We start from the raw sequence: 27,848 nt of genomic DNA on the forward strand, positions 1-27,848 counted from the left end.
TTAATATCATTGTTTCCTACAGAAATAAATAAAATAAATATTTTCTCGCACATTTTTGTAATTTTTCACTAATTTTAGCTAGTGACTTCTTTATTTTCGTTTCTTTTTCTTTACAAACTATTTTATAAATAATAACTTTTGCAAGCTTTCACAAAATATAGAGCTTTCACTACAAAGCTCTAGTCTGCAAACTTTGTAAATCGTTTATATTTTAATTTATTTTAATAACAGTATGTTATGACACATTAAATTCCTGAATTACATTGTCCTTTATTGGCAACTAAAGTCGAATAAAATATCTGCTAAATTATGTACATAGGTATGCTGTTGTTTTCTAAGTAAACCTCAGAGCTTTAAGCACAGCATGCTCAATAATTATATGCTTTTGGATTTCATGTGAAACCTTTGACTCTAACAACGAGTTAATGCAATAATACAACAAATGGTGATCAAAAATGATCAATTCTAAGTAATACTAACTTAACACTGACTTAGACTATACTCGAAGCAATCAGCCCACCCTGGTTTGTGACGTTTATAGCTCACCACACCAATTTCCGAGACCCAGCCGGTAGCGAGCATATTGCATTATGCAAAGGAATGGCCAAGAAACCGGCCAATGCTATGCCATAAGCATCCGATTGTGTGACCATAGCCATAGCAAAGCGCCTGCGTTCGGGCTTAATCTCTTTAGACATGCGATAGAAGGTGTTCACATAGGCGCCACCGCCCAACAAACCCTCCCACAATACAATGACCAATGTGATCCAAATAGTTGGTGTATAGAAGTATATAACTTCGGTGAGGAAGTAAGCAACATTGACCAACTGAAAGACAGCCATAAGCCAGATTTTGTTGATCTTGTATAGATTGACCGATGAGCGTGAGATGAAGACACCAATTTGATAGTCCACATTGAACCAGCGATATTGTGAGGCCTGCGACAGGGTGCTGTTCTCGAAGTAGACCAATTCAAACTGTTGGAAAAGAAAGTGGGGGAATGATAAGATAAGTAAAAGTAAGTACATTTTATTTCTTTGCAGTCACTTACCAAACCCTGATTGATGAGATACTCAAAGAAGTAGACCAATGCCAGCGGCAACATGTACGGAAATAGAGTTTTAATGTAGATCAACTTCTCTTTGAAACCACGCAATGGTTTTTCGTCATGCACCAATTCCTCTGTTGATTCGAGCGCTGAGTTTGTCAGCGGAATTATTGTGGGTTTGCGCAGTATTATCCAGAAAGAGAATGCTTCTAGCGCAGGGAAAAGCAACATGATCAACATAGTATCACGTGGACTGACATTAAGTGCACGGAGGGAAGCATAAGAGAGTGAACCGATTACACCAGCACCACCAGTACCGGATGACCATGTGGAGACGACATTTCTGCAATGAAAAAAAATTTTTTATGAAATTTTGTTAAGATATAAAGTTGGTTCAACAAAAACACAACGTTTTCATGCCACAATAAACAAGAATGGACCAATGGTTCTGTGATCGACAGTTCCAACGGTGAAATCGACACACTTACCCAAGAATCAAAGGTTGAAACAGGAAATGAAAATGCAAATGACCTCGCCCGATTGGGTGTAGCTGGAGACACAAGCTGCCACAGGTAATTCAAGCCCTTTAAGGCTGGTTTGAAGCAATGTACCTTAGAGGAACACCTCAAGTCTTGATACACAAGCAACACAGTCATACTACAAAGTTACTTTGGGGAGCGTTTATGGTAGATACATAAATCAAAAAGCTCCTGCTTCTAGGTAAAAGTGAGCTTAATAACATTGTAGGGGTCATCACGACGAGATCCCAACTTCAGAAAATTATCGGAATGCAGATGCGAATGCACAGCCTTCAGCCTTCGGGATACATTCCACTGCTAACTTAAAAGACATTAAGAAGCTGGGGTGAAAAAGAATCAGATTTTGCACCAACTTCACCGAGTTTCTGGATAAGGTTTCATTTTTTTACTACCCGGGAGCACAATGGTCCAAATGATGGTCTAACTGCGGCCGACTGCAGTCTTAACGCTTTTTTAAACTAACCAACTTTTAGCTTTACATATGGTATTTCATCCTTTGGACGAACAGACGAATCAAACATATTACACTTTACGTCGAATGGACGAATTTACAAATACTACTGCAAAATCTATTCTATACAGTAGGTACTCACTTATTGAAATGCGACGAATACGACAGGAAAGTCGGTTCACCGATACCACTACTAGCCGATGTGATAACCACACCCAACAAGGCCATCCATTCGGCATTCGCAAAGCCTACAAGCAGAAAACCCGTCGCTGACAACAACACAGCAACCAATATTTTGAAACTGCAATGAAAAAAGATTAATGTATTCATGTCATTAAAACACCTGCGACAATTCACGGTACTCACTTCACCCAGAGCGGCAGAAATGGTACAATAATTTTCACCATCAACGAGGGTATAATATCAGCCAACAGTATTGCGCCGGTCGATATCAAATGACACTTACGCGTATCGTCGCCTGCATTTTCAACGGTGTCATCAGCGGCTGTTTCATCTTGAAATTGTGCAATAATATCGTGTGCCGCACTCAACATCACCACATAGCCGTAATTATTGCACAGACCCAGTATCCAATAGGCGGTGAGATCACGCCATAGGCTGCGATCTTTTGGCGGCGGATGCGGCGTAACGGGTGAGGCGACAACAACCTCCTGATCGGCAGACATTTTCGTGAGCGTTTGTTATGTGTAATGTGGCGCAGGTGAGCTGTAAAGAGTGAAGTGAAGGAAATTTATTATGATTAAATATCTCACTGATTGTAAATTGAATATTATTACTTAAAAATTATATAAATAGTGTTTATTATGAAACACGTTCGTCTTCTACTAAATTGTAATAATATTGTTCTATTTATAAATATTATTGTTTGTTTTCATGTCATTGATTTTTTTGCCACTCACGTCTACCTGGTTTAAGGTGATTATAATTCTACGTAGCTCTATTAATGTTAATTGTATTTACTTTATATTTTTCTGTTTAAATATTCGTTTAGTGGTTCAAATCACGTTGCTTTGCGGTGAGTTCTCATTTTCGATCTTATTGTACGTCATTGGGGATTTACCACATATAATAATGGTTTTGGGTTAGACGTTTAATTTAACTAATAAATTCAAACAATAATTAAAATTCATATTTATATAGAATTTTCTTCAGATTTTATAATATAAATATAATATTAGACCGCGTATACAAATCTATCTCAGTTCAACTTGAAATAAAGTTCAACTAGGCTTATATCCTACTACCTAACCTTATATCCTTCTATCGTCAGTTTGCTATAGTGACAAATTTATATTCTTCTACTCTTCCTTAATTCTTCCCCTTAATCCGAAGCTATCACGAACCCACAACCATTTATTAACTAGCTGTTTTATGGGGTTTTAGGCGTTGCGTTAAATGGAACAGGTACCTGGAGCGCATATTCGTCACCGGTGATCAGAATCGTAGGAGCGCTTTATTCTATTATAGGACCTTATCTCTAATCTCTAAAGTTTTTGTTCTTTATTGTCTATAGAATCTTACTGTAATCCATAATTTATTTTTGTTCTTTACTCTACTCTCTTATCTCTTATGCTTTAATCTTTTATCTCTAATGCCAAACAAGTTTTTGCTCTTTATTCTACTCTATGGAAACTTACTCTAATTCTTAAATTTTTTTTTGTTCTTTACTCCACTCTATAGAATCTTATCTCTAATGTTTTGATCTTTTATTCCTCATCCAGAAAAAGTTGTTGTTCTTTATTCTACTCTATATAAACTTATCCTTTAAAACAAATTTTCGCACTAATCCGCTTCGATAAGGTTAAGATTTTCCTTAACCCAATATCTTTAATGTCTCATGCAAATGTGTTCTCAAAACATTTTTTCGTTCAATATTCAGACACTTTCTTGTTACTGTTGTTTTTACGGTGGAACACATTTCTGAAGTACCATATTTTTGAGGAATACTGCCGGGTTCGAGGACCTAAGTCGGATACAAATGTGAGTATATTCTGAGTCTACGTACCAAGTGTATTGGAAACGCACACTTGACCTGATATTTTTTCTGTTTCTTATGATCGTCGCCGTTTTTTTTTCACTTAAGCACAAAGGTGGTACAGTTTGGGTACTTTTGTCTCTAAAACTAGACATCAAAAAAAAAAAAATAAGACAGTCAAGAAATTGAGATTAAACTGAGAATTGTTGTCTGTCTCTCAAACTAGACATTACAAAAAAAAAAAAAACAACAAGACAGTCAAGAAATTTAGATAAATCTGTAGTGATATTTTAAGAACAAGATAGTCAAGTAATTCACCTAGATAAGTCAGTCAGTTTAATCTGTGGTAATATTTTCAGAACAAGATAAGTCAGAAATTGGCACTAGAGAAGTCTGTCAGATTAATTTGTAATCATATTTTATTGATTGAAAAAACTTAGTTGAACTTCACTACACTCATTTAATTACGTCGAATATTCATCGGTTCTTGTGTGTATAGGAATCATACGAGTACATAATGATAGCAGGTAGAAACAAATGTAAAAAACTAAAAAAAAAAAATACAAAAAATCGGCAAAAAGTTTTATTTGTCAAAATCATTGATTTAGCTTTGCTATTGCATACCTTCTTTATCAAAATTAAAATTTTAAGTACTTCATAGTTATATTATGTTTATCTAGGAAAATATACTAGTATTCAATTACATATCTATATCAAATTACTAATCAAATAATTTCAAAATGTAAAGTTTTTGTCTGGAAATAAAGGCAATGAAGTAATCTTAAATTATTGTTATCAAAATGTACTATATAGTGCGGCGTACGTAAATAAAAGGTCCATAAATTTAGACGAAAATATTGGTTTGTGATTTATAGGTTTATGTACATATATTGCCAATTAGAAGTTTAATTAAGATTATAATTAGTATAGAAGTGTACTTGTTGATATGGGAACATGATAAGCATGGAATGCTTACATATGTATAATGAATACTATGTATGATAAAAGATAGTTGGGAAAATACTGTTCAATGTATTCAATATAAAAACTGGTCCGGTTAATAGTTCTTGGAAATTACCCAAAAGGAGTCGCTACAGTTGAAAACTGCTGCCAAATGTGGTGCACCTAGTTCGAATAACATTCCGATAAATCAAAGTATTTATCAATATAGGCAGTAATGTTTATAGAATCGATTATGTTAATAAAAAATGGTATTATATTAGAACTTTGGTATTTTTGTACGCTATTGCTCACAAAATATATATAGCAAACTCAAACCGGGTCTGAAGCAAGCAAAGATTGCATCATTTAGTATACAAACCAGGTGTAGTTATTTAGTCCTAAGCAGCCTGTCCTATAGGACTAATCAATGTATAGTATTTGGATTTTACAACTCTGCCCAACTTTTACAAGTAATTCCATTTGTTGTCGTTGTCTTGTACCTTGAAGAGGCTTACTTCCTACTCTGAAACCAATTTCAAACAGTTGACATATTTTATGAAAATTTGTTTTTCTTCACATTACGCTTTACGAGAAATTTCTCTATCTACCAAGGGGCAACCGTATTAAAAGAAGTTTTGAAGAGAGGCTTTGCAGGGATTTTTTTGTTGGTAGTACACGCCAATACCTTCTAAAATTATTAGAATACATTTGGTTTTTTGCTACAAAATCTATCCCGACAGCAGCTAAAAACAGTTAGACTGCACATAACAGCGTCGAAAAACGTAGAGGTATGTGTAAAGGAGATTCGATTTAAAATAAGCCAAGACAGCTAAAATTTTATAAAGCTTTTGAATTTGTCTCTTTCGAAACGACTATGACATTTCAAGAGGTAGTATTGTGTAAAAGTTAGACCTCAGTGTGGTAGCCAGCTGGGTGGTAAGAAACGGCTTAGTTGTTAATCAAACTATAACTGAACTGGTTTTTATTTGTTGAAAGCTCTCAGCTTCAGCCTGTCGACTGTTCTATGAGGTGTATTTGTGTTGGTGAGAGGAGAGAGAGGGCGCCCAGTAAAACCACATTTGCTAAACAGCTGGACTGAAATCATTTAAGACTTCGATTTCATCCCTTATAATTTGGACCACTGCGCCGCGGAGCCTACTCCTAGCGTTATGTTCTCCGCGCCCATTCCTCGAAGGGATATGTGAATGGGGCGGAATGGCTGGAGTAGGGGCGAAGTGAGATTTTTCACAGATGGTTAGATGATGATAACTCTCAATCAACTCTTGTTTATGACTGCTAGACTACTGTAGTGTCTTTCAAGTAGAAGTGGCAGCTTTAAGGTATCACCATATGAACTTCAACGAAGTGCGGCTTCTTTTGGCGGAGGTATTCTTTAGAGTGGGTCGAGTTCTTTAAAAACATCTCATATGCGGAAAATGTTCTTCCGATCATTCTGAGCAACTTAGGCGAGTTTAAAAATCCGAATAATCAGTTGTATGGGAGTTATGTAATATAGTTGTTCGATTTTGCCGATTCCGATAAAAAATTTTCAATAAACATCACTGGCTAAAATGCCGGTTTTTTAAAGTTGTTCATTGAATGACGAAGAATATTTTTTTTAATCTCCCTAAAAAATCGACCTGCTCCAATACATCGTTGGCATGACCGAATTTTGAGAAGCTAAAGTTTTTAGGTTGTAGTTAAAAAAAATATTTAAAAAATTTATTTCATATTTGTGTATATTATTTTAAAAGGTGTGGACTATCAAAATATGTTAGAAATGAAATAAAATCTAAATTTAACTTGAGCTGCTTTTCAGAGAGAAATTCCACCAGCAAACTAATTTTAATCTTTTTTTAAATGTGACTCAAGTAACCATAAATAATTTATGATTTTTTTACAAAAAAGTTATTTATAAGATATAATGATTATCTCTTCATTTTTATTGCTAATTTATGATTTGTTGGCATTTCCTTCTATAATATTTCTAATTTCATTATACATAAAAAATGTGTTTATATCTTTCAAAATGCAAAAATAATACCAAGTGTCAATTTACTGTCACATATTTTACAAATCCAGACACTCATAGCTTTAAATAAATATTTATATTAATTATTTTATCGACACAATTCACCTGCGGAAGTTTGTTTTATTATTACTATTTGTTTACTTTCGTTTGTTTACCGGCTGAGCTTCACAAATATAATTTAATAACACTAGAAGGTTATTAGATAAGCGCAAATTCATTGCCAAGTACAAGTGTTTACATGTGTAACCGAATAAGCACATAAACGCTTTCTTTGGTCACTGCGACCTCTCTGCTTAAACGATATTTTATAAGCACGAATTTAATATGATAGCAATGGCTGTGGCTAATTGAAGCTTCCGCGCACGTGCCAATGACCATTTGTCAATAATGTCAATCATAAGTTTAATTGATGCATGCTTATTGCTGTTTGCGTAAGCGTGAGAGATGAGTGTTGCACACGGCGTATGATGAACTAGTGAATGGAGTGCAATTTTATGCTTAATTATGTGTATGTTCATATGTGTATATGCTTACAAACAAAAAAAATTATAACTTGGCCAACAACGAAGCTATAACACTTTGCAAAGCTGCATTTTTAATGACATTTAAGAGTATAAAAAGTTATTAATCTTGATTATTATCGTTCAGTTTGTATGACAGCTATAAGCTATAGTGGTCCGATCTGAACAATTTGTTTGTAGATTCAAGCACTGTCTTGGATAATAAGTTATGTTGAATTTTATAAAGATATATTGTCAAATAAAAAAGTTTGCCATACAAGAACTTGCAGCTGATTGACCAGTTTGTATGGCAGCTATATGTAAGGGTGATCCGATCTGAATTATTTCGTCGGATATTGTAGCCCTTCTTCGAATAATAATAAATGTTGAGTTTCGTAAAGATATCTTATCAATTAAAAAAGTTTCCTATACAAGAACTTGATTTTTATCGGTCAGTTTGTATGGCAGCTATATGCTATAATGAACAGATCTAAACAATTTCTTCGCAGGTTATAGCGTTGGCTTAGAGATTAAATATGTCCTAATTTCATAAAGATATCTTGTGAAATAAAATAGTTTTTCGTAGAAGGACACAATTTTGGAATGTCGGTTTGTATGGCAGCTATATGCTGTAGTGAACCGATCTGAATAATTTTCTTTGAGATTCTAGCATTTTTGTGCAGAATAAATTGGTTAAAATTTCGTAAGAATATCTTATCAAATAAAAGAGTTTTCCATATAATAGAAATTGAGTTTGATCAATCGGTTTGTATGACAGCGATATCCTATTGTGAACTGATATCGGCAGTACCGACAAATGAGCAGCTATTTGGTGAGAAAATAGCGTGTGCAAAATTTCAGACTGATATCTCAAACACCCAAGTACTAGTTCGGGCTTATTCAGATGAACTGCCGGACTTGGCTGAACATTTATATACTTTCTAGGTTCTCTGGCATTACCTTATGGGTGTTAGAAATTTTGTGGCAAACTTAAAATACCCTGTTCAGAGTGTATAGTGCATTAACTTTATTTTCTTATAATAAAGAGTATTAATAACGAGCGATCCAAATAGAGGAACTTTTTTCCAACAGCTTTTTTATGACCGCTCACGCGTGCGTAGTGGCAGGCTGTCATGTAAGTAAGTAGGAAACCTCGATCACCCTTTATTTATTTAGAGTGTAAAAAATTGTACATCCAACTTGCGTCAGCTATGCTCTCTATATAGTAGTTACTTAATTATCAGCACAATCAAGCAATTTTTATTACATTTTTGTTATAGTTTAGCTTAAATGACATCACTCTGTACTTGCAGTCATTTATTTTCGTTCATTTATAAATTTACTGTCACTCTAAGCCAGTATTTAACCGAAATTCTAACGTAATTCGCACAGTTCTAGTGAAAACTAAATCCACTATATATGTATAAAGCATTGAAAATCACGCTTATCTACCTGCATATCCGCTTGGCAGTGAGAAATGCAAAATTTGCAATTCACTTTTTTATTTAGCCAATTTTTGGATTCCCTCACCTAAGTTAACTGCCTACTAGTAGCTTTATTACTTAACTGCTGCGCGTATTTACTGCCTCATATACTACATATACATATGTATGTAGCTTTACAACTTAGATTTTGTTTTTGCTTAGCTTGTTTTTAAGCGTTGCTCTTGTGTTATATTCGTTAAGTGTTTTTTTAGTCATGTACAAGTAGTACATATGTACATACAGAAGTATTAAATGTTAAATGACATTTTTTGTTTACCAGCTGAACGGTGAAGGTAAGTCAAGCTTTCATTACCTGTGGCAAGTGCAAAACACAGCTGATTTGAATTTATAATTAGTTATTGCTGCTGTTATTAGGTTTTATATGTACCGTACACATAGCGAATTCGTTTTAAGAATTTAATATATATTTGCACTTTAAAATGTATGTATGTACAGTAGAGCGGGTCGACTTTTTCCTTAAAAATGTCAGTGATTTTTAGGACTAAGCTTAAACAAGCAAGGAATAACTAACTTCGAGTGCAAAACGAGCATGTTATACTCGAATCAAAGCCCGAGAAATAGCCTAATTTGTAAAATGTCAACCACAGGATCGGAATCCAAGCAATATTATATATATATATATATATATATATATATATGGTGATTTTTTGAAATGATTGTATGGGGAACCCCCCGGGGATTTCCAGGGGGTGTGCCACTGGCATGAGTGGATCGGCCGTCCAAAGTTAGTGCGGATCGGTCATACATTTGGACTCAATTGGAGCACTCTAAATGGGTCAAAGTGGGATTTTTCAAAATTTGCCCCTACCCAAAGGTTCGACACAAATTGGGGGACATCAAAATTCGTTTTAGAGGTATGGTTCCTTCGGCAAAGTATCTTATTTTGATCCCTAGAATATGATTTTCATAGAGCAATGGGCGATTTTTAAATCGACCCGCCCTAATATATATATAATATATATGACTCATTTTAGTCCCATAGTGTCTTAAGCAAAATTGTTCGGAATGATGCCTAAAATATTTTCCACATATGCGACTTTTCGCGTTTTGGCTCTTTGTAAATCGACCCGCTCTAATGTACAGTATTAATGAGTGCATTGGCATAAACAATTATATACTACAGTGGTGTTTTCGTAATATCAAAAGGAGATAAATAAACTCTGTGATTATGTAAAATCGTTAAGAAAGACTCAAACTCTTATGGAATTGTAGTGAAATCGTAGATTTTACATACATCAAATTTTGTGGTCTCGCTTTGTGATATAATTCGAGCATATACAAGAAACACCCATATATTCTAAAGATGAAATTTTGAACGAATAGAAGCTCAAGAAAGTCCGGTAGTATGTAAATTTTTTTACGATTTATTTCTTCAACAATGTACTAGAAGCATCCTCGGCTCCCGGGTTTTCCTCTGCGACCCATATAGAATAAATACAATGTACATAGTTTGTTCTGTAGAGTTTATGTTTATGAAATACAGTCGTGCCTAATTCCAGACAGTGTAGAGGATGTGTTTCCTTCTATGGTGACAAAAAAAGCAGCATCTTATCACAACAACGATACAAATACTCTATTACATATATAAAGGGTGATCCACTTCGAGGTTTCCTACTTTTTTAAAGAAAAATACACATAAACTTCCAATTTAATGGGGAATGCCCACCCTAGTATCATAATCTGGCAACTCACAACTTTATCTTATGGTTTGAAATTTTTGACGTTATATATACTCCGAACGATTTGACAGACGGCGCTATTTGTGTTATTTACAGTAAGTTAAAATATTCATATCAACCAAAAACTGTTGAAGTGAATTAACTCATTAAGAGTGCATAGATGAACTTAATTCAATTGTTGGCGGTGAAGCTTCATCAAGGACCGGTATTTAACGATGGATTATTGACTTCAATCAAAACCGTAGATCACTCCAAAACGAAATTCGGGAAGATGAAGAGATTCAAGAGCTGTTATTTCATCCAGAAAAAACAACGGTTTGGTGTGGTTTGTGGCCCGGTGGAATCATTGGTCCATATTTCTACAAAAATGATGCCGGTGTGAACGTTAGCGCTAATAGCGACCTTAACACGCCATGATAAACGACTATTGCTGACTGCATGAAATTGAACCTCGTGATCTCACCAACATTTGGTTTCAACAAGACGGCACCACTTCGCACACATCGCTTCTATCGAACTTCGATAAGCAGATAATTTCACGTTTTGGTTCGGTCGATTAGCCACCAGGATAGTGTGGTATCACATCGTTAGATTTTTTTCTGTAGGGATATGTAAAGTCTAAAGCCTATGCGGACAATGCCACTTCGAATCAGGCCTTGTAGCAAAACATCACGCCAGTCGGTCGCCAGTGCTCGAATGAGTCATCGAAAATTGAACTAAACTGATGGACCATCTAAAACGTTGCCGCGACCAACATTAGAAAGAGATAATCTCCAACAAATAAATGACAAAGAATGTTCTTTCGAATGATAAACATTCCCCATGAATTTTAATTTTCTATGTTTTTTCTTCAAAAAAGTAGGGAATCTCGTAATGGATCACCCTTTAGAGAAAAATTCCAAAAATTGTAAAGTGATTAAGACAGCTGCTTCACGTGGGAAATTCCATGTAACGATTTTACCGGTAATCGTGTACCCAACATTCCCCACATGTTTTTCCGACACAAATTGTTTTGTTAACATTTTATTATTGTTATCAAGTAATTAATTAAATTAAGGCAGTAAAGTCAAAACAGCTGAAAAACATGCCAATTAGTTGCGGTACATTGACTTTTAATAGCAAAGGAATTTACGGGCTTTCAGAAAATTAAAAAAAAAAATAAAATTAAATAGATTGATTTAAAAACGAAAACTATTAGTGTGTGTAATTAAAACAAAAAAAATTAAATTGCAAAATATACAAAATGAAGGTGCTAGCTTCCGTATAACCTACGTTTCTGTTGAATAATTTTTTTTTTTTTTTTTTTTAGCTTTTGGTGCATTCGAGTGCTTTAGTTGCTAAAAAACTCGTGATCTTTGTACTGTTTTTGTTTTCGTATAAATTCTGAGATCACATTTTACACTTATATAAAATGCAACAACTTCCTCTTTGGCAGCAAATGCTGTTGTTATTGTCTAATATTTGTTCAAAAATAGAAAAAATTGCCAAGCATGGCGTTTGATAATGAATTGCAAGAATCATTTGTCAATTAAGGTATTTCATGAATTCTTTTACTTTGTTGTTTACAAATTAAGATAATATGTATACGCCGATCAATGAAATTTTTTTTTTTGCGACAACTTATCGTCATTGGCAAAAGAATTCAACGAGACATAAGAAAGAAGCATAAGAAGAAGCTCAAAATAGAATACAAAATTTAATGAAAAGTATAAAAGTTTTAAGAACTTTTTTTACGTACTCGCTTTTATATGCGGTTTTCACTTTTCGCTTAAATCAACAGCGCTTGATTTAATGTAATCATACTGGCACCAATTTTACCGAAAACCATTACTAAGCTGACTGTTGTTCAACATCCTTTATAGTACTTACAAATACTAATCTAACTAAAAAATATAAGCTATTATATAGTATAACCGATTATACATGATCTACAAGTATATAAATAAATACTAATAACTAACCACTCTAACTAAAAATATAACCTACCAGCTGACCCGGCAGCCGTTGTCCTGCCTGATATTATGTGCTTTGAAATGAAAAGAAAGTTGAATTTATATTGTGTTGAAAATCATTTATTTTCGATTTTTCCAAATTTTTTCAATGTAACGAAGCTTGATAAACAATATTTTTTGGTTTCTGTTTCGGTGTGTGAATGTACAGAGAAGATGGAATTATGACTGATTACATATTAATGTAATCATACTGGCACCAATTTTAACGAAAACCGTTACTATGTGGACTGTTTTCAGAAAGCTTGTTGTTGATAAAAATGTTCAACACCCTTTATAGTACTTATAAATATAAATGATTAACCACTATAACTAAAACTACGTAGGTTGCTATATATATTTCTGGCCTAATAATGTAAATAGGCATATTTATCAACGAAAATGTTTTTTTTTGTTTTTTTTTTGTCGAATGCTGTTTTGTTTCGGGCTCATACGCATAGATCCATGATTCGTCACCTGTGACGATCTTATAAACGTCTTTTGAAGCACCGCGATCGTATTTTTTCAGCATTTCTTTACACCAATCCACACGAGCCTTTTTTGAGCGATTGTCAAATTGTGCGGGATCCAACGAGAACAAACCTTTTTTACGGCCAGGTGTTCATGCAATATCGAATGTATGCTGGTGGGAGAAATGCATAGACATGCCTCTATCTGAAGCTATGTTACATGACGGTCTTGCATTATCAGTTCACGTACGGCATCGATGTTTTCTGGCACAACGGCTGTTTTTGGACGACCTTTACGGAATTCGTCTTTGAGCGAGCGTCGGCCACGATTGAATTCGTTGTACCAGTTTTTCACAGTGCTATAGGATGGTGCTTCATAGCCATACAAAGATTTTAGTTCATCGATGCACTCTTGTCATGATAATCCACGTCGAAAGTTGTGGAAAATGATCGCACGAAAATGTTCACGAGTTAATTCCATTTTTTGGCCGAGATGAATTTTTTAATTTCCTGTAAATAAAACAATTCACGATTAATGACACATCTGAGTGATGTTATGCTAAAAAATGTCAAACTTTCCAATGGAAATGTCAGATTGCACCTGGCAACACTTAGTGTTGCCCTAGGCCAGAATATATATAGCAGCCCTCGTATAACCTAATATATAACCAATTACGCATGATCTATAGCATTTTTTTATAACTTATGGAATATAAAATCACTAAGTAATTAATTTTTTCTTTTATAAAAAGATCTGTCCCTGATGCAATTATATAATATTAAATAATTAAAGTCATGTTAAGTTATTTCCACATTTTTGTTGATTTTAATTTAGTATATATTTTTTAGCTATATATTTTTTATGTAAATGGCACGAAACATTTATAAGTTGAATTGCAATTTTTATCGATAAATTGAGCAAATGAAAAAAATTAGGTAATCTAATGATATAATTAGTGGAATCACAACTTGTCATAACGCAACGTGAAGTCATAAAATCATAAATGTTTACAATTGTTTAAAAAAATTGTTGTTAGATTACAAACACAAATCTGCATAAACTGATTTGTGTATGTAATCTAACAATTAAAATTCTCAATGTTTTGTTTTCGGTTCGTTATTATTTATCACTTTATGGGACCATATGAAATCCCTAAATAAACCATAAATAGACTGAAATCAAATAAGGCCGCCAGTTCCTATGTAGCTAATATACCTTAAGTGGCAAATGGAGAATATTACAACACCGTTGAGAGTAAAAAGTTTAAGAAAACTTGCGGATCACTTGAAGAATGTTGCAACATTGTTAAGAAGCTTAAACTTTAAGAATTAGTTGGAAAGCGGTTGACGGTTAGGAAGAGCAAAAATGTTAAAAATTGTAAATAAAGACTAATATAAATGTTATAAATGAAATTTGAACATTTTCTACAACAAAAAATTAATTACATCACGCGCGGATGTCTAAAAATTATCTAACTTGTGGTTTTTTGCTGAAATCCGCAAAAAAGCTTAAATTTATGATCATGAGACTTTATTGTTTTGTTACAATGCTTTCTTTTACTGATTTTTTAATAAAAATAGAGGCTTTGTAGCTGATTGAAAATAGGCCCGTTGTCATTATAGGTCTCCATGGTCAGAAAAGCTAACTTCTGTTTCGAAATTTTTTTATTTTTGAATAAAAGCAGCTCAAGGCAGAAACTACGATTTTATATACGAATAAAAATATAGCCCATAAGAATAACTTTTTTAACTAAGCGCGTGCATTAAAAGTGTTAAAAAAAATTTAAATATGCTATATAAAAAATCGCTTTTGACAATTTAACATTTTGTATGTAACTTTCAAAATAATTTAATTTAAATGCTCAAAACTTCTTTATATTAAATAAAATATTAAAAAATCAATATATTTGTGGCTAAAAAAACTCATGCGCTGTTTAAAATTTTAATTAAGATTACCGAAAATAACAATTTTTTTTTAATAATTATCCTTTTTAATTGTTATTTTTTAAAATTCTCCAATTTTCAATAATTAAACTTTTTTATAAATTTTTAATTTTTTTTTATTTGAAAACTTATAAGTTTTTTACTACATATATTTGAAGTTGATAAAAAAATTTGTGTTATTTAAATTTTAATTTATGTGCTAAAAGCTTGTTTATATAAAATAAAGCATTGAAAAAGAAAACAAATTAATTTTTATTGATGAAATATTTTCTAAAAATTATTTTTTTTTTAATATTTTTTAAAATATTTTTTTTTCTTTGTAATTTGATTGTTTAACTTTTTTATAAAAGAAATTTATGTAAATACTAATTTTATTTGTGGACTCATATTTTTTTTTTTATTAATTTTGAATGTCGTAAATATTTTTTTAAATAAATTTGCCTGCGAATCTATATTTTTTATTTGTTTTATTTAATATTACCAGAAAACTATTTTTGTTAAATAAATAATTTTTTTTCAATATATACATACATACATATGTACATATGTACATATGTATATATTTCTAAAATTTAAATTTTTTTATAAAAAAATTTATTTTAATATGGAACTTTTATAAGAATTTCACTTTATAAATACTTTTTTTAACATAAAATAGTTTTTAATAACATAGAATAGACTGAATTTTTAAGGCATTTAATTTTTAGTATGAAAAAAATAGCTCGCTGCTGAAATTTCATATAAACCTATAAAAAAATAAATCATATTTTGTTAAATATTTAATTTTTTTATTTTCAATTTGAAATTTTCTTTAGTCATGCCAGAAAATTAATTTTTTAAAATAATAATCGTTTTTAAAATAACTAATTTTTGTCTTTAATTTGAAATATTTTAATTTTTTTAATAACACATTTTCAATAATTAAACGTTTTTATAAAGTTGTTTCTTTTCACATGAAAACTTATAAATTCTTTACTATATTTTAATTTAATAAAAAAATTAAGTAACATAATAAACTAAGCTTTTAGAGAATTTAATAATTCTATTAAAAAAAAGCATTCGCTGCTTTTCATTAGTTGCCATAAAATTATTTTTTTTTTTTAAATAATTATTAGCTTTTTACGTTATTTTTGTAATTGATTTTAAATATTTATATTTTTACAAAATTTTTCATATTTCTATTTAAAAATATCTTTTTTTTAATTCTTTTATATTCCTTAATTAAATATTTTTATAAAGTTTTTTTTTTATTTAAAAACTTATGAATTTCCTACTACATTTGAATTTTTTTTAGGGATTTTAATTATTTTATTTAAAAAAAAATCATCGCTACTTCAAATTTTCATTAGCCAAGGCAGGAAATTATTTTGTTAAAATAGTTAATGTGTTTTTAATTTTAAATATTTAAATTCATTGACTTTATACATATAATTTTCATAACATAAAATAAACGAATTTAATTTTTTAATTGGAAAAAAAATATTTCTATTTTAACTTTTTTTAAAATAAACTAAATTTTCACAATTTTTTTTTATAAAAATATTAACTGTTTGAAAAATTCTTTAGACTTACCAGAAAATTAATACGTCAAGCTGGCTTTTCTGAGCCAAATTCTATTTTAAAGTTTTTTAAATATTTTTTATTAAATATTTTGTTTCAAAATATCTGTTTAATATTTTTTTAATATGTAAGAATTTTTATTATTTATTTATTATTTATGTATTTATGCACTTGTGTAACTTTGTTTGTTTTCCAAAATACATTTGACATCCTCGCTGCTATTACAACATTTTTTTTTATTTATTTATAACTTTTAATAAATTGCACTTTGCTTCAGTTCAGAATAAATCACTTCATAAACTTGTGCGCGCAAATTACTCAATACTTCAGCAACTTTAAGCGTTTCGCGTTTTGCGCTTTGCGTCTTGAACGAGCTGCTAGCCGCCAGCAACTAAGCTCACCGCCAAAAACGCGCAGCGAAATGGCAACGCAATCGGTGAATGATTGACTACGACAAAAGAAAAAAAACAAAAGCACAAAACAAAAACAAAGCGAAAAAACAATGGGAACCAAAGGAAAAAATTTAAAAAAGCAACAACAATCAGCAATAAAATTTAAGTGATTGCAGTTCAATACCCATAAAAAACGTTTATGTAAAAAACAACAACAAAATACTACAAATAATTTGTTTTTTTAGTCACTTGCAGGTTCTGTGCGGGCAGTCAGAGTTCAGCACGTTTTAGCGATCGCTGCTCTGACACTTGTATTCATTTGTGCAGGTTGTCGTGCTTGTTGTTGCTCTCGTCACCGACCCACTTTGAAAGTGCAGCCGCAGCACGAGATCTCGCACAGCGCCAACCAAAAACCAAATTGTCGCATATCAGCACACAACAAATACAAAAAAAAAAATATTTTCAAAATTTATTTTAAAAACGAACGCAAAAATTCAGAAAAATAAAATTAGAATGAAGCAAAAACGTGAAACAGGCGAATGCTCGGCCGATCTTTACTTCGTAGTCGTTATTTTTCGATTTTATTTTATATTCATATTTTTTATGCTCGTGCGTAACGCTCGTTTCGCGTCTGCCGATTGCAATCAATGCAGCCGCAGCATGTGTTCATTGCTTGTTGTTATTGTTGTTGTATAGTTGGAGCACAAACATATACATACATACATATGTGTATACTTTGGTGTGCTCACCGCTGATTGGCTGTTTGTTGCGCGGCTGTTTGGGGGCCAACTTTCTGGTTTTTTGATAAATAAAAATTGCATGGAACAAAGCGAAGAGTAAAGGAGAAAAAACGCCAAAAAATGTTGTTGTTGTTGATAAAAATGCGCTGGCTATTAAATCTCATTAAACGCACGTGCAGATCACTTGACTTCAAAACTGGTTTGCGACTTGTTAGGCGCATGCATTTGCCGGCGATTACTTCATACATATGTATGTAACATCCATGAGTATATACATATATAAGATGTATGTATGTATATATGACATATGTTTATTAAAATTTATCTCTGTGTTTTTGATGCTTTCCTTTTTATTTTAATTCTTTTTTTTTACTTTTTTTGCTTGCAGCATATTTCAGCTTCACTGCAATTATATGTTATTGTTTTTGTGCTTGTGTTTGCATCAAGTCTGATAAATAATTCAGCTCATCTCTGTAAGAGAAATTTACAATGAGGAATTGCTTCAACGAATTGACAGGATCGTCATGTTGCTGAGCTTTAATGGAACCCAAGGGTTCAATGAACTTGAAATTATTTTATTTTTTAATTTTTATGTGCAAAGTCAATGAATGCGGGCTTATGCAACTTTTCAATAGCTTTTTTATAAAGCGTGATCCATTTCGAAGTTACCAACTTTTTTTACAGAAAAAACACAGAAACTTCAAATTTAATGAAGAATGAATATCATTCGAAATAAAATTGTTTGGCATTTATTTTTTGAAGATTATCACTTTCAAATGTTGGCCGCGGCTACGTCTCAGATGGTCCATCCGTTGAGTCCAATTTTCGATGACTCGTTCGAGCATTTCGACTGTTACCTAGCGAATGACAAGCGTGATGTTTTGTTCCAAGGCCTGAATTGAAACGGGATTGTCCGCATAGACTTTAGACTTTACATATCATCACAAGAAAAGGACTAACGGTGTGATACCACACGATCATGGTGAGCAATCGACCGGTCCAAAACGTAAAACTATCTGCTCACCGAAGTGTTCTTTCGATAAACCCATTCATTGATGCGATGTGTGAAAAATGGCGCCGATTTGTTGAAACCAAATATCACCGAGATCATGAGCTTCAATTTTAGGCATCAAATAGTCGGTTATCATGGCGCGATAACGGTCGCCAATGATAATTACCTTCTTACCGACATTATTTTTGAAGAAATATGGACCGATGATTCCAGCGGCCCACAAACCACACTAAACCGTTGTTTTTTCTGAATGAAATGACAGCTCTTGAATCTCTTTGGGTTGCTCTTCGTGCCAAATGCGGCAATTTCGCTTGTTTACATACCCATTGAGTCGGAAACACGTCTCATAGCTTAAAACAATTTAGCTCCAAAACGTCGGATCTTCTTGGAACTTTTCAAGAGCACGTAGCACGATGTCGTTTGGGAAGGTCGAATGGCTTCAGTTCTTGTACAATTTCACAATTTAAGATCTAGACGTGAAATGCCCGAAGTCGTTCCATACGTCAGTCCGAGTTGCTGCGTCGAATCGACTCTCCACGGTCTTCGTGTACACTCTCAGCTAAGGCGGCAATATTTTCTTCACTCCGTGCTGGATGTGGTTTATTCGGTCGAATATTGTCTAATAATGATGACGAATTGACGAATCACGCCCTGGTGCCCTAAACTTTCAACCTCGAAGGATAATTTGTCAAATATTCGCGATCGCGTATTGGCAGATCGAAAAGCTGGGAAAATTGGTGAAAGTGTAAGCTAGGAAATTATGCATTTAAAAAAAGCCGCGTTCAAGTGTAACCTGAAGAGATTTATGCGCCGTTTCGGGACTGCATGCAACCACTGAAATTCAACAGCGATTACGGTTTAAGTGAAACGGTGGACGTACGATCTCGGACGAATGCGAAAAGTGATCTATCTGCTGAAAAGGGAATGACCATCTTGTCCTGGGATTTTCCCCCTGCGGGTAGGGGGAACCCCCTTGGGTTCGGGGGGGAAACCGAATATACCCGTGGTAAGGCATGCCTGTCGTAAGAGGCGACTAATATCCTGGCTACCAGTCCAGAGCCGTATGGAAGATCAACTGGTAGTAGCTTCGGCTACTAGGACTGACCGGAGATTTAATTCTGGTACCACGGGGAGCAGTAGCCCTTGGAGGTAACTCCAATCTGCTCATTGGGTTTGGCCCTTTGTGTAGATTCGTGGTGGTTGTGGTTGAAACCCAAATCGCGGGAAGAACTGACCTTGTCAGTTAAATGAGGAGTTGCATTGCAACCGGGTGCCGGACCCAAAGTACGGCAGAGGTTTTAATGGGCATCGAACCCTACCAAGGTGGTTAGTGTGTCCATGCCACACTGCCAATTGGTACTGAAAATGCTTAGCATTCTCAGGGCGCTGATCAACGCATTGTTTTGATCCGTTGTGCTTTTGAGCGCCGTGGAGTAAGGCTGTCGTCAGCAGGTACCCACGTAAAACACACCGGATGTTGTTGTCCTGGGATTTACAAGTGTGATCTACAACAACTACAAGAAGATGAAAAGCGATCACAAAGCTCTACTAAGCTGATTTATTATATAAATTTGACGCCATCTTGGGAAAAATGTCCTCATTTGGCAAAGAAAGAGTGCTCTTCAATCACAACAATGCCATCCAACGTCTAAATTGGTCGAATTAGGTAACAAAAAGCAGTCTCGTCCACCAAATGGCAATAAATTTGAGTTCATACAGCCTTTTTGGTTTCCTTTTGTCACATTTCGTAAGAAGTTAAGAATTAGCACTTTTGTTTAAAAATACTACCATTCCTCTTATCTAAGTATGTAGAAAGAAAATATACGTTTGCACACATGAGCATACATATGTATGTATGTATATAGAACATACCTTTATCTCTTCAGACATCTCAATGGCAACGCACTTAACATCTGTACAAAGTTCGCAACAACAATCGCTCATCGAAAGCAATAAAAATCAAAGATTAACAACAACAATTAACGCAACCGAATGATAGCCGCACATAACGAACAGTAGCGCTGTTGGCCGCTTTGCCAAGATCGTTGATTGAGATTCACGTGCCAAGAAGCAGGCGATCGTTCAGCGAAACAACAGCGTAAATATGTATATATATCAAGTGAAAGCTATTTTTATACTTTTTGCACACACACAGATACATATGTATGCATAAAGGCGTAAACACAAATATGTGCGTAACAAATGAAGACATTTCACGCGACTGTAGATGCAATTGAACGCCACTTAAACACAATCAGAAGCAAATAAATAAATAATCGACTGAGTTGGACCTGCAAAACGATCTGTCGCGAGTAAAATTCCGCGCAAAATCGTTTTGAAATATAAAGCAAATGCGTGCAGTTGTGTGTTTGTGGGCGTGTAAGTGCTTGCATAAGCTTTTGTAGCATGTTGTTGTTGTATTTAATCACGTTTTGCTCGTTAGCGTGTAGCGTGTTGGGCTGTGGCCACAATTGATAGTTTATAATAAGAGCAGATAGTATATAATATTTAGTCATATGTATATGTATGTGTATTTAAATGAGAAAAATACAAAGGAAGGCAAGAAAACAAGCAGTCGTCGCACTCACGTCTTGGCTCCCACTTCACTGTTGACAGTCACAACTTCGTAGTCTAGATAATCTCATCTATCTTAGAACCAGCATTAACACCAACAAAAACGTCAGCCTCGAAATCCAACGCAGAATAATTCTTGCCAACAGGTGTCACTTCGAACTGAGTAGGCTATTGAGCAGTTAAGTACTCTATCGACGAACAAAGACCAAAGTCTACAAGTCACTCATCATCCGCTCCTGATATAGTATGGTGCAGAGACATGGACGATGACAACATCTGATGAGTTGGCGTTATGAGTTTTTTTGAGAGAAGATTGCCCGCCGGGGGAAGCAGAGAAAGAGGAAGAACACCACTTCATTGGAAATAACAGGTGGAGAAGGACCTGACTACACTTGTAATCTTCAATTGCCGCCAAACAGTGAAAAGGAAGTACGACTGGCACGCTGTTGTAAACTCGGCTATAACCGCGTAAGAGGTGTCTGCCCCAATAGAGAAGAAAAATGTAATCGATGACAAATTTTGAAAATTTTTTTATTCTTATGAGCCGATCTCTAGGACAACCTCTAAAAAAATATGTCTGGCTGTGAAGAAGACTCTTCTGCTTAAAATTACGTGAAATCCAAAAACGTAAAAGGAAAATACTTAGTATTACTAATAGTAATGATCGACAGATTAGTCAACATTCTGGTTTTTGAAAAAATGGCAGTTTTCCATAAAAAGCAATTTTATGCGTAAAATGTACACTTCAGTTGAGGCGAAGTAAACCGTATGACGAAACGATTTTTGCAAACTTTAAGAGCGGCTTGATATCTGCATTTGATACTTCGTCGGAGTGCGTTAAACTCCGAAGCGCCTAGATACTTAAGACGAGTTCTAGACTCCAGCAATAGTCTCCTGAGCTCCGAAGCTCTTACATATTTAAGACGAGTTCTAGATATTACTGGGCACAGTTATAATAGGAGATGTTGCAGCGTCTCAAGAGGCCAACAGCCGTCCGGCAGTCCTTTCAAGATCGTGTAAGTAGGAAGCAAGCGAGTTTTCCTAAGGGGCGCTTGCACATGATCTTGGCGATCCTGCATGTACTTAAGGCTTTCCATTCCGCCCTAATCTGCCTGTCAGCCCTTTCGAAAATTTCGTTGTATATTGTTTTTAGTGATCTCGTATTTTCTGTATTTTTTCAGCAGCCTGACGGATGACACTTTTGACAAACTCATCAGCTGTTTCGTTTCCTGGCACTTCTTTTTGGCCTGGAACCCAGTACATATGCCGGCGCTTTTTGATAGCAGCTACATCTGCTGCTTCTCTCCTTCTAAAAACATTTTCTGACGTAATGCGCTGTGAGATTATTGCCTTAATAGCTGCTTGGCTATCGTATGTACATTAGAGTGATTCAAAAAAAAATTTTTTTTTTTTGTTTGGTACTCGAAATGGAGAGGCTTTCTTAGAGGTGTCTAGGAACCTATTTTTCAGAGTACCAAACGAAAAAAAATTTTTTTTTTTTGATCCACCTTAATATGCATTGATGTTTGAATATCTCGTAAACGCTTAACTTAATCGAAAAATCATATGAGACCATTTTTATAGAGCATTTAATTTCCTACAATTTCTATCTGATAATAAGAAAAAAAAGAAAACTATGTAGGAGGACCTTCCCGTTACAATTAAAAGCTCATGTTTGGAGAGGCTTTCTTAGAGGTGTCTAGGAACCTATTTTTCCGAGTACCAAACGAAAAAAAAAAAATTTTTTTTTTAATCACTCTAATGTACATATATATATTTAACCTTCTTATGCAATTTTTTGCATTGTTAGCTATCTTTGGCCGCTTTTCCAACTGCAAAGACTTCCGCCTGGAAGATACTGAAGTACTCAGTAAGCTTGAATGGTTGCCTGATGTCCAGCTCCGAGCAATAGACTCTAGCTCCCATCGCATTAGCCATTTTGGATCTCTCTGTATAGCTATTGTACGTTCCGCTGGTGTGTCACAGGCTTCTGCGCCACTCACCAAATACTAGCTTACTCACCAAAATATACTAGCTTATTGCTCTCAGATCAGCTAATACTATTCATTTTATAAAAATCAATTGAAACCTCTGTTTATGCTACCAAACCAGTGAACTATTGAAAAGATCACAACATCATTGCTATGCATCATTTTTCGATTCCAACTCTGTGCTGACAGAAGTAGGTATTATAAAACAATAAAATACACAGCACTTAAACAATTTCATAATTTTTATCAGCAAATTTAAATATAACAGCATACTTAAAAATCTTCCCAAATCATCAGTCATCCACTGCTTTCCCGAAAACTTTTTGTCCCATGCTGATTTGCTGAATCAGCAATCAATATTTTTTGGAAGAAAACAATTCATGAGCTTATCTCCCGCAGTGAGTTCGAGCGGAACTCATATTCATCTGTCACCTCATTAAAATCGCGTGAGTTTAAAATTGTTTTTATTTCCTATGGAAAAAATCCACAAATTTTTTTATAAATAGAAGACCAATAAGAACGCCACATAAATGCTATAAAAAATTTTATAATCTATCAATTGTTGATTTTGGATAGGCGGAAATGTTTTTATTCGAAAATCTGTTTACTGTATATATAAATTTATTGAAATTATTGCCTAGTGACAAGCTGTTTGTTTCATTTGAAAATTGGGCTCAATGTCCCAAATATGCTTTAATGCAGCTGCAAGATGCTTGGAAGCTGAGGATATGTGAAATGGGTAGCTTAGAGTGAAAATTTGTAATACGGAGAAATATTCTGAGTGAAAATTTGTAATACTGAGAAATATTCTGAGACGCCCAGACTACATTTCAAAAATAAGAATATATGTATGTATGTATATACATATGTATGAAAAGTATGAGGTGTTGGAACAGTCTAAGCTCCAAACCAGATGAACGCTATCCTATAAAAAATTGCTTGAATTTTTATGCTCCAACAAAGAATGCTGTGGACCCTGTAACATGAAGTGCGATACGATGCAGACGTGATTGACTCAAAGTAATTTGATGGAAACCTCAACACTTGTATTTTTACTATTTAACTATTAGTAAATATTCTACGCCAATTAAGAAGAAGAAATATTTTACCATTTAACTAAAAGTCTTCATATGGTATGAATGTATATATAAATATAGTAAGTACTTTCCTAGCTAAGTACACCTTATCAGAAGCCAATCGAATATTTTTTCCTACAATCTTATACTACTACTGATAAAAAAGTATACAAGCCTATAAGGAACACGTGCTTGGTCCATAAATTGGGAGCAAAGATTTTCTTTGATTACATTTGTACTTATCTAAAACAGCAATTTGTCGAGTGTATTTCTTAAACGACAAACAGATAAGAAAATCACTTAAAATGGACATTTTGTATTATCGTCAATAACTTCCGCGAATTATAGCACGATGTCGATAATGAATTAATATAGTAAAGATTTCGTCGAATATGAGGATTTCTAAAAATATATTCCTCTAAAATATAGACTTAAAGTACTTATACTCGTATTTAGGTATGCACAAGCAATAAAATATTAAGCTACGTTCAAGGAATATGACTTTCATTTAGGATTTTGTTACAGTTACATTTGGTCTCGAACGATTTTTGAAACCATTCAGACTCTTCATTTGAATTTTTTATATGAAATTGGCTGAAAATATAGTCAGGTTAGGTTAGGTTAGATGGCTGATTATAGATCGCACGTGGACTAGATGTAGTCCTTTGTGAAGCCATTGAAAATAGAACTCCCGTGTTCGGACTTAAAGATCGACGAAACGCTTCGTAGCCAATACAAATTTGCAAAAGCGCTTAATTTCTACGCCCGCCAGTTCGGTGGGATGTGTGAAGGTATGCGCGCCCAAGTGTCTAAGTCTTGATCTCCCGAAAGCGGGGCAGTCAAGAAGGAAGTGCTGGCTAGTTTCTACCGCATCTTCTTCCAAACAGCTTCTGCATGCGGCGCAAATATAGTCAGTCTTATATAAATTTAGAATAGGCTATGTCCATAGCCTACTGTGCGTACTATTCCCAGCATTCATTATTGGATAATATTCGACCGAATAGACCGCGTCCAGCACGCCGAAAAGAAAATATAGCAGCCGTAGCTAAGAGTGTACGCTAAGCCCGTGGAGGGCCGTTTCGACGCCGTTCGCAGCAACTTGGACTTACGTTAGTCCGACGACTTTACGTCAAGATCTTAAATTAAAAGCGTACAAAAACAGTGTGTGCAAGAACTGAAACCGCTCGAACTTCCCAAGCGACATCGCTTTGCTCTATGGGCTCAAGTTGCAAGAAGATTCGACGTTTTCGAGCCAAATTTTGGTCAGCAATGAGGCACATTTCTGACGCAATGGGTATGTAAACAAGAAAAATTTCCACATTTGGAACGAAAAGCAACCTAAAGAGATTAAGAGCTGCCATTTGATCTAGAAAAAAAAAACGGTTTAGTGTGGTTTGTTGGTCGGTAGAATAATCGGCTCATATTTTATCAAAAAAGATGCCGGTGAGTATGTAACCGTCAATGGCGACCGTTATTGCGCCATGATAACTATCTATTGGATGCCTGAAATTGAAGCTCGTGATCTCGGCGACATTTGGTTCCAACAAGACGGCGCCACTTGCCACACATCGAATGAATCAATGCAATTATTGAGAGCACACTACGGTGAACAGATAATTTCGCGTTTAGGGCCGATCGTTTGACCACCAAGGTACCACACGTTAGACTTTTTCATGTGCGGATATGTAAAATCTGAAGTCTCTACGGACAATGCCGACTTCGATTCAAGTTTTACGCGTGTCATTCGCCAATTACCAGTCAAAATGCTCGAACGAGTCATCGAAAATTGGATTCAACTGTTGGGCCAACTGATATGTAGCCGTGGCCAACGTTTGAAATATATAATTTTCAAAAAATAAATGCCAAAAAAGTAGAGAACCTCGATAAGGGTCACCCTTTATGTATGCAGACGTCTTTATCGAGATGTATGTATTTAACATAAGTTTCTTATTATATACATCGTAGAAGTCCTTTCCGCCCATTCACACTCATAAAGGGTGTTTTGTTTAGAGATGTGGTTTTGAAGAAGAAATAAAATGGATATAATTTAATGTTATGGTCAAGAATTAAGTTTCATTTTAAAGATAACGGTCATGTTTTCAAAATGATTTCGGCCACGTGAACGCCTTAGCTGAATCGAATAAATTCCAGGCGAGAGACCCAATTTTCAAATACTTTTAGCAGCAATTGGTGCGATATGTCAGCAATAACGTGCTGACGTTTGTCCCAAGGCATCAATCGTCTCTGGCTTATCTGCGTAGACAAGTGACTTCACATAATCGTACAAAAAATAGTACAAAATACACGATCTTGGAGGCCCACGATGCGACATAATGCGTTACTTCAATAAATTGATTGTTTGTGTTCTCTTGTAGGAACCAAAGGTCGTCCACATTAAAATTCTCCAATTCAGGCACGAAGAAGTAATTAAATATGACTCTATACCGTTCGCCATAGACTGTATCAATATGCCGGCTTCATTTGTGAATAAATATGAACCAATGATTCCCACTGCTCATAGAGCACACCAACTTTTCGAGGATGTGACGCGTTAACTCTTCGATCAAAAGTCAGCTTCATCGCTAAACAGAATTTTCTTGAGCAAATCGGGATCTGTGACTATCTCGTTTTGAGCTCATTCATTTGGTTGATGGACGTTCAGCTTCAATTCTAGTACGAGTTAGATTGTAAGCCTGCAAACTAAGATCCTAACGCAAAATCTTTCATAAAGTGAATGGACATTGCTCCAATTGCACGCGATGGCTGATGTACTCATTCGTGTCTTCTTCGATACTCTGGCACACAGCAACAATAGCGTCTTCGGTACGCACTGTACGGTGTCTTTGAGGATATTCATTATCCACTAGTGTTAAAATGGTATAAAAGCGATGCATGGTTGCCCGAATTACCTACTCTACCTAGCGCTTATGTCGGCCAAATGTTGAATGCAGAGTCCGATGCATCGCGCGTACTAAATTGTTAATAAATTTGCAAAAATTGCAGGCGTTGTTGGAGTAAGTATATTCATTATGAAATAACAAATCAAACTGAGTATAAATCAAGTGACAGCTGTCAAAAAGCCAGCTTTAAAAGAGGTATTGCCGCGTTAAAACCCACACATCTAAAAAACATCACTCTTAGAAACGTACTATCACATTAAAACAAGTTAAACTCCAACTATTTTGAATCTCGTTTCCTCTGTAACCTCATTTGACTCCAAGTACATGATTTGTCTTGGTACTGACTATAATTGTTTGTATTACTTTGTATTGTTTAAAAATCGAATGTAAAAATTTCTACTACTAGTATTTACCATATAGCAACACTCACAGATTTTTATAATATTTCGCTGCTCAACTCACTCCACCGATTAAACAAAAGCAACTAACTGTATTTTAAATAAAATTTG

At 34.3% G+C, this 27,848-nt stretch overlaps 2 protein-coding genes across 4 annotated transcripts in view; both read right to left on the reverse strand.

Moving 5' to 3' along the window:
• Positions 1-22,892, reverse strand: part of LOC126762498 (serine-rich adhesin for platelets) — a 234,692-nt gene extending 211,800 nt beyond the window's left edge. Inside the window, exon 1 of the mRNA XM_050479285.1 lies at positions 22,881-22,892. The gene's annotated coding sequence lies outside the window, so the exon portion shown is untranslated. The remainder of the gene's footprint in view (positions 1-22,880) is intronic.
• LOC126762503 (battenin-like) lies at positions 41-27,837 on the reverse strand. Of its 3 annotated transcripts, none has more exons than XM_050479292.1 (5): positions 27,770-27,837; positions 2,405-2,764; positions 2,181-2,339; positions 1,052-1,391; positions 41-977 (listed from the first exon to the last, which is right to left on the reverse strand). In XM_050479292.1, exons 2-5 carry the CDS (start codon positions 2,722-2,724, stop codon positions 543-545), a joined length of 1,254 nt encoding a protein of 417 aa, XP_050335249.1. In that variant the 5' UTR covers positions 2,725-2,764; positions 27,770-27,837; the 3' UTR covers positions 41-542. The 3 variants fall into 3 exon arrangements, with proteins under 3 accessions (XP_050335249.1, XP_050335250.1, XP_050335248.1); XM_050479293.1 differs by having other exon boundaries at positions 27,753-27,799; XM_050479291.1 differs by lacking the exon at positions 27,770-27,837 and adding an exon at positions 16,667-17,063.
• Between the last annotated feature and the right edge of the window lie 11 nt (positions 27,838-27,848).

The sequence above is a fragment of the Bactrocera neohumeralis genome, chromosome 6 (assembly GCF_024586455.1).
Source record: "Bactrocera neohumeralis isolate Rockhampton chromosome 6, APGP_CSIRO_Bneo_wtdbg2-racon-allhic-juicebox.fasta_v2, whole genome shotgun sequence".
In the NCBI taxonomy this organism is placed as follows: domain Eukaryota; kingdom Metazoa; phylum Arthropoda; class Insecta; order Diptera; family Tephritidae; genus Bactrocera; species Bactrocera neohumeralis.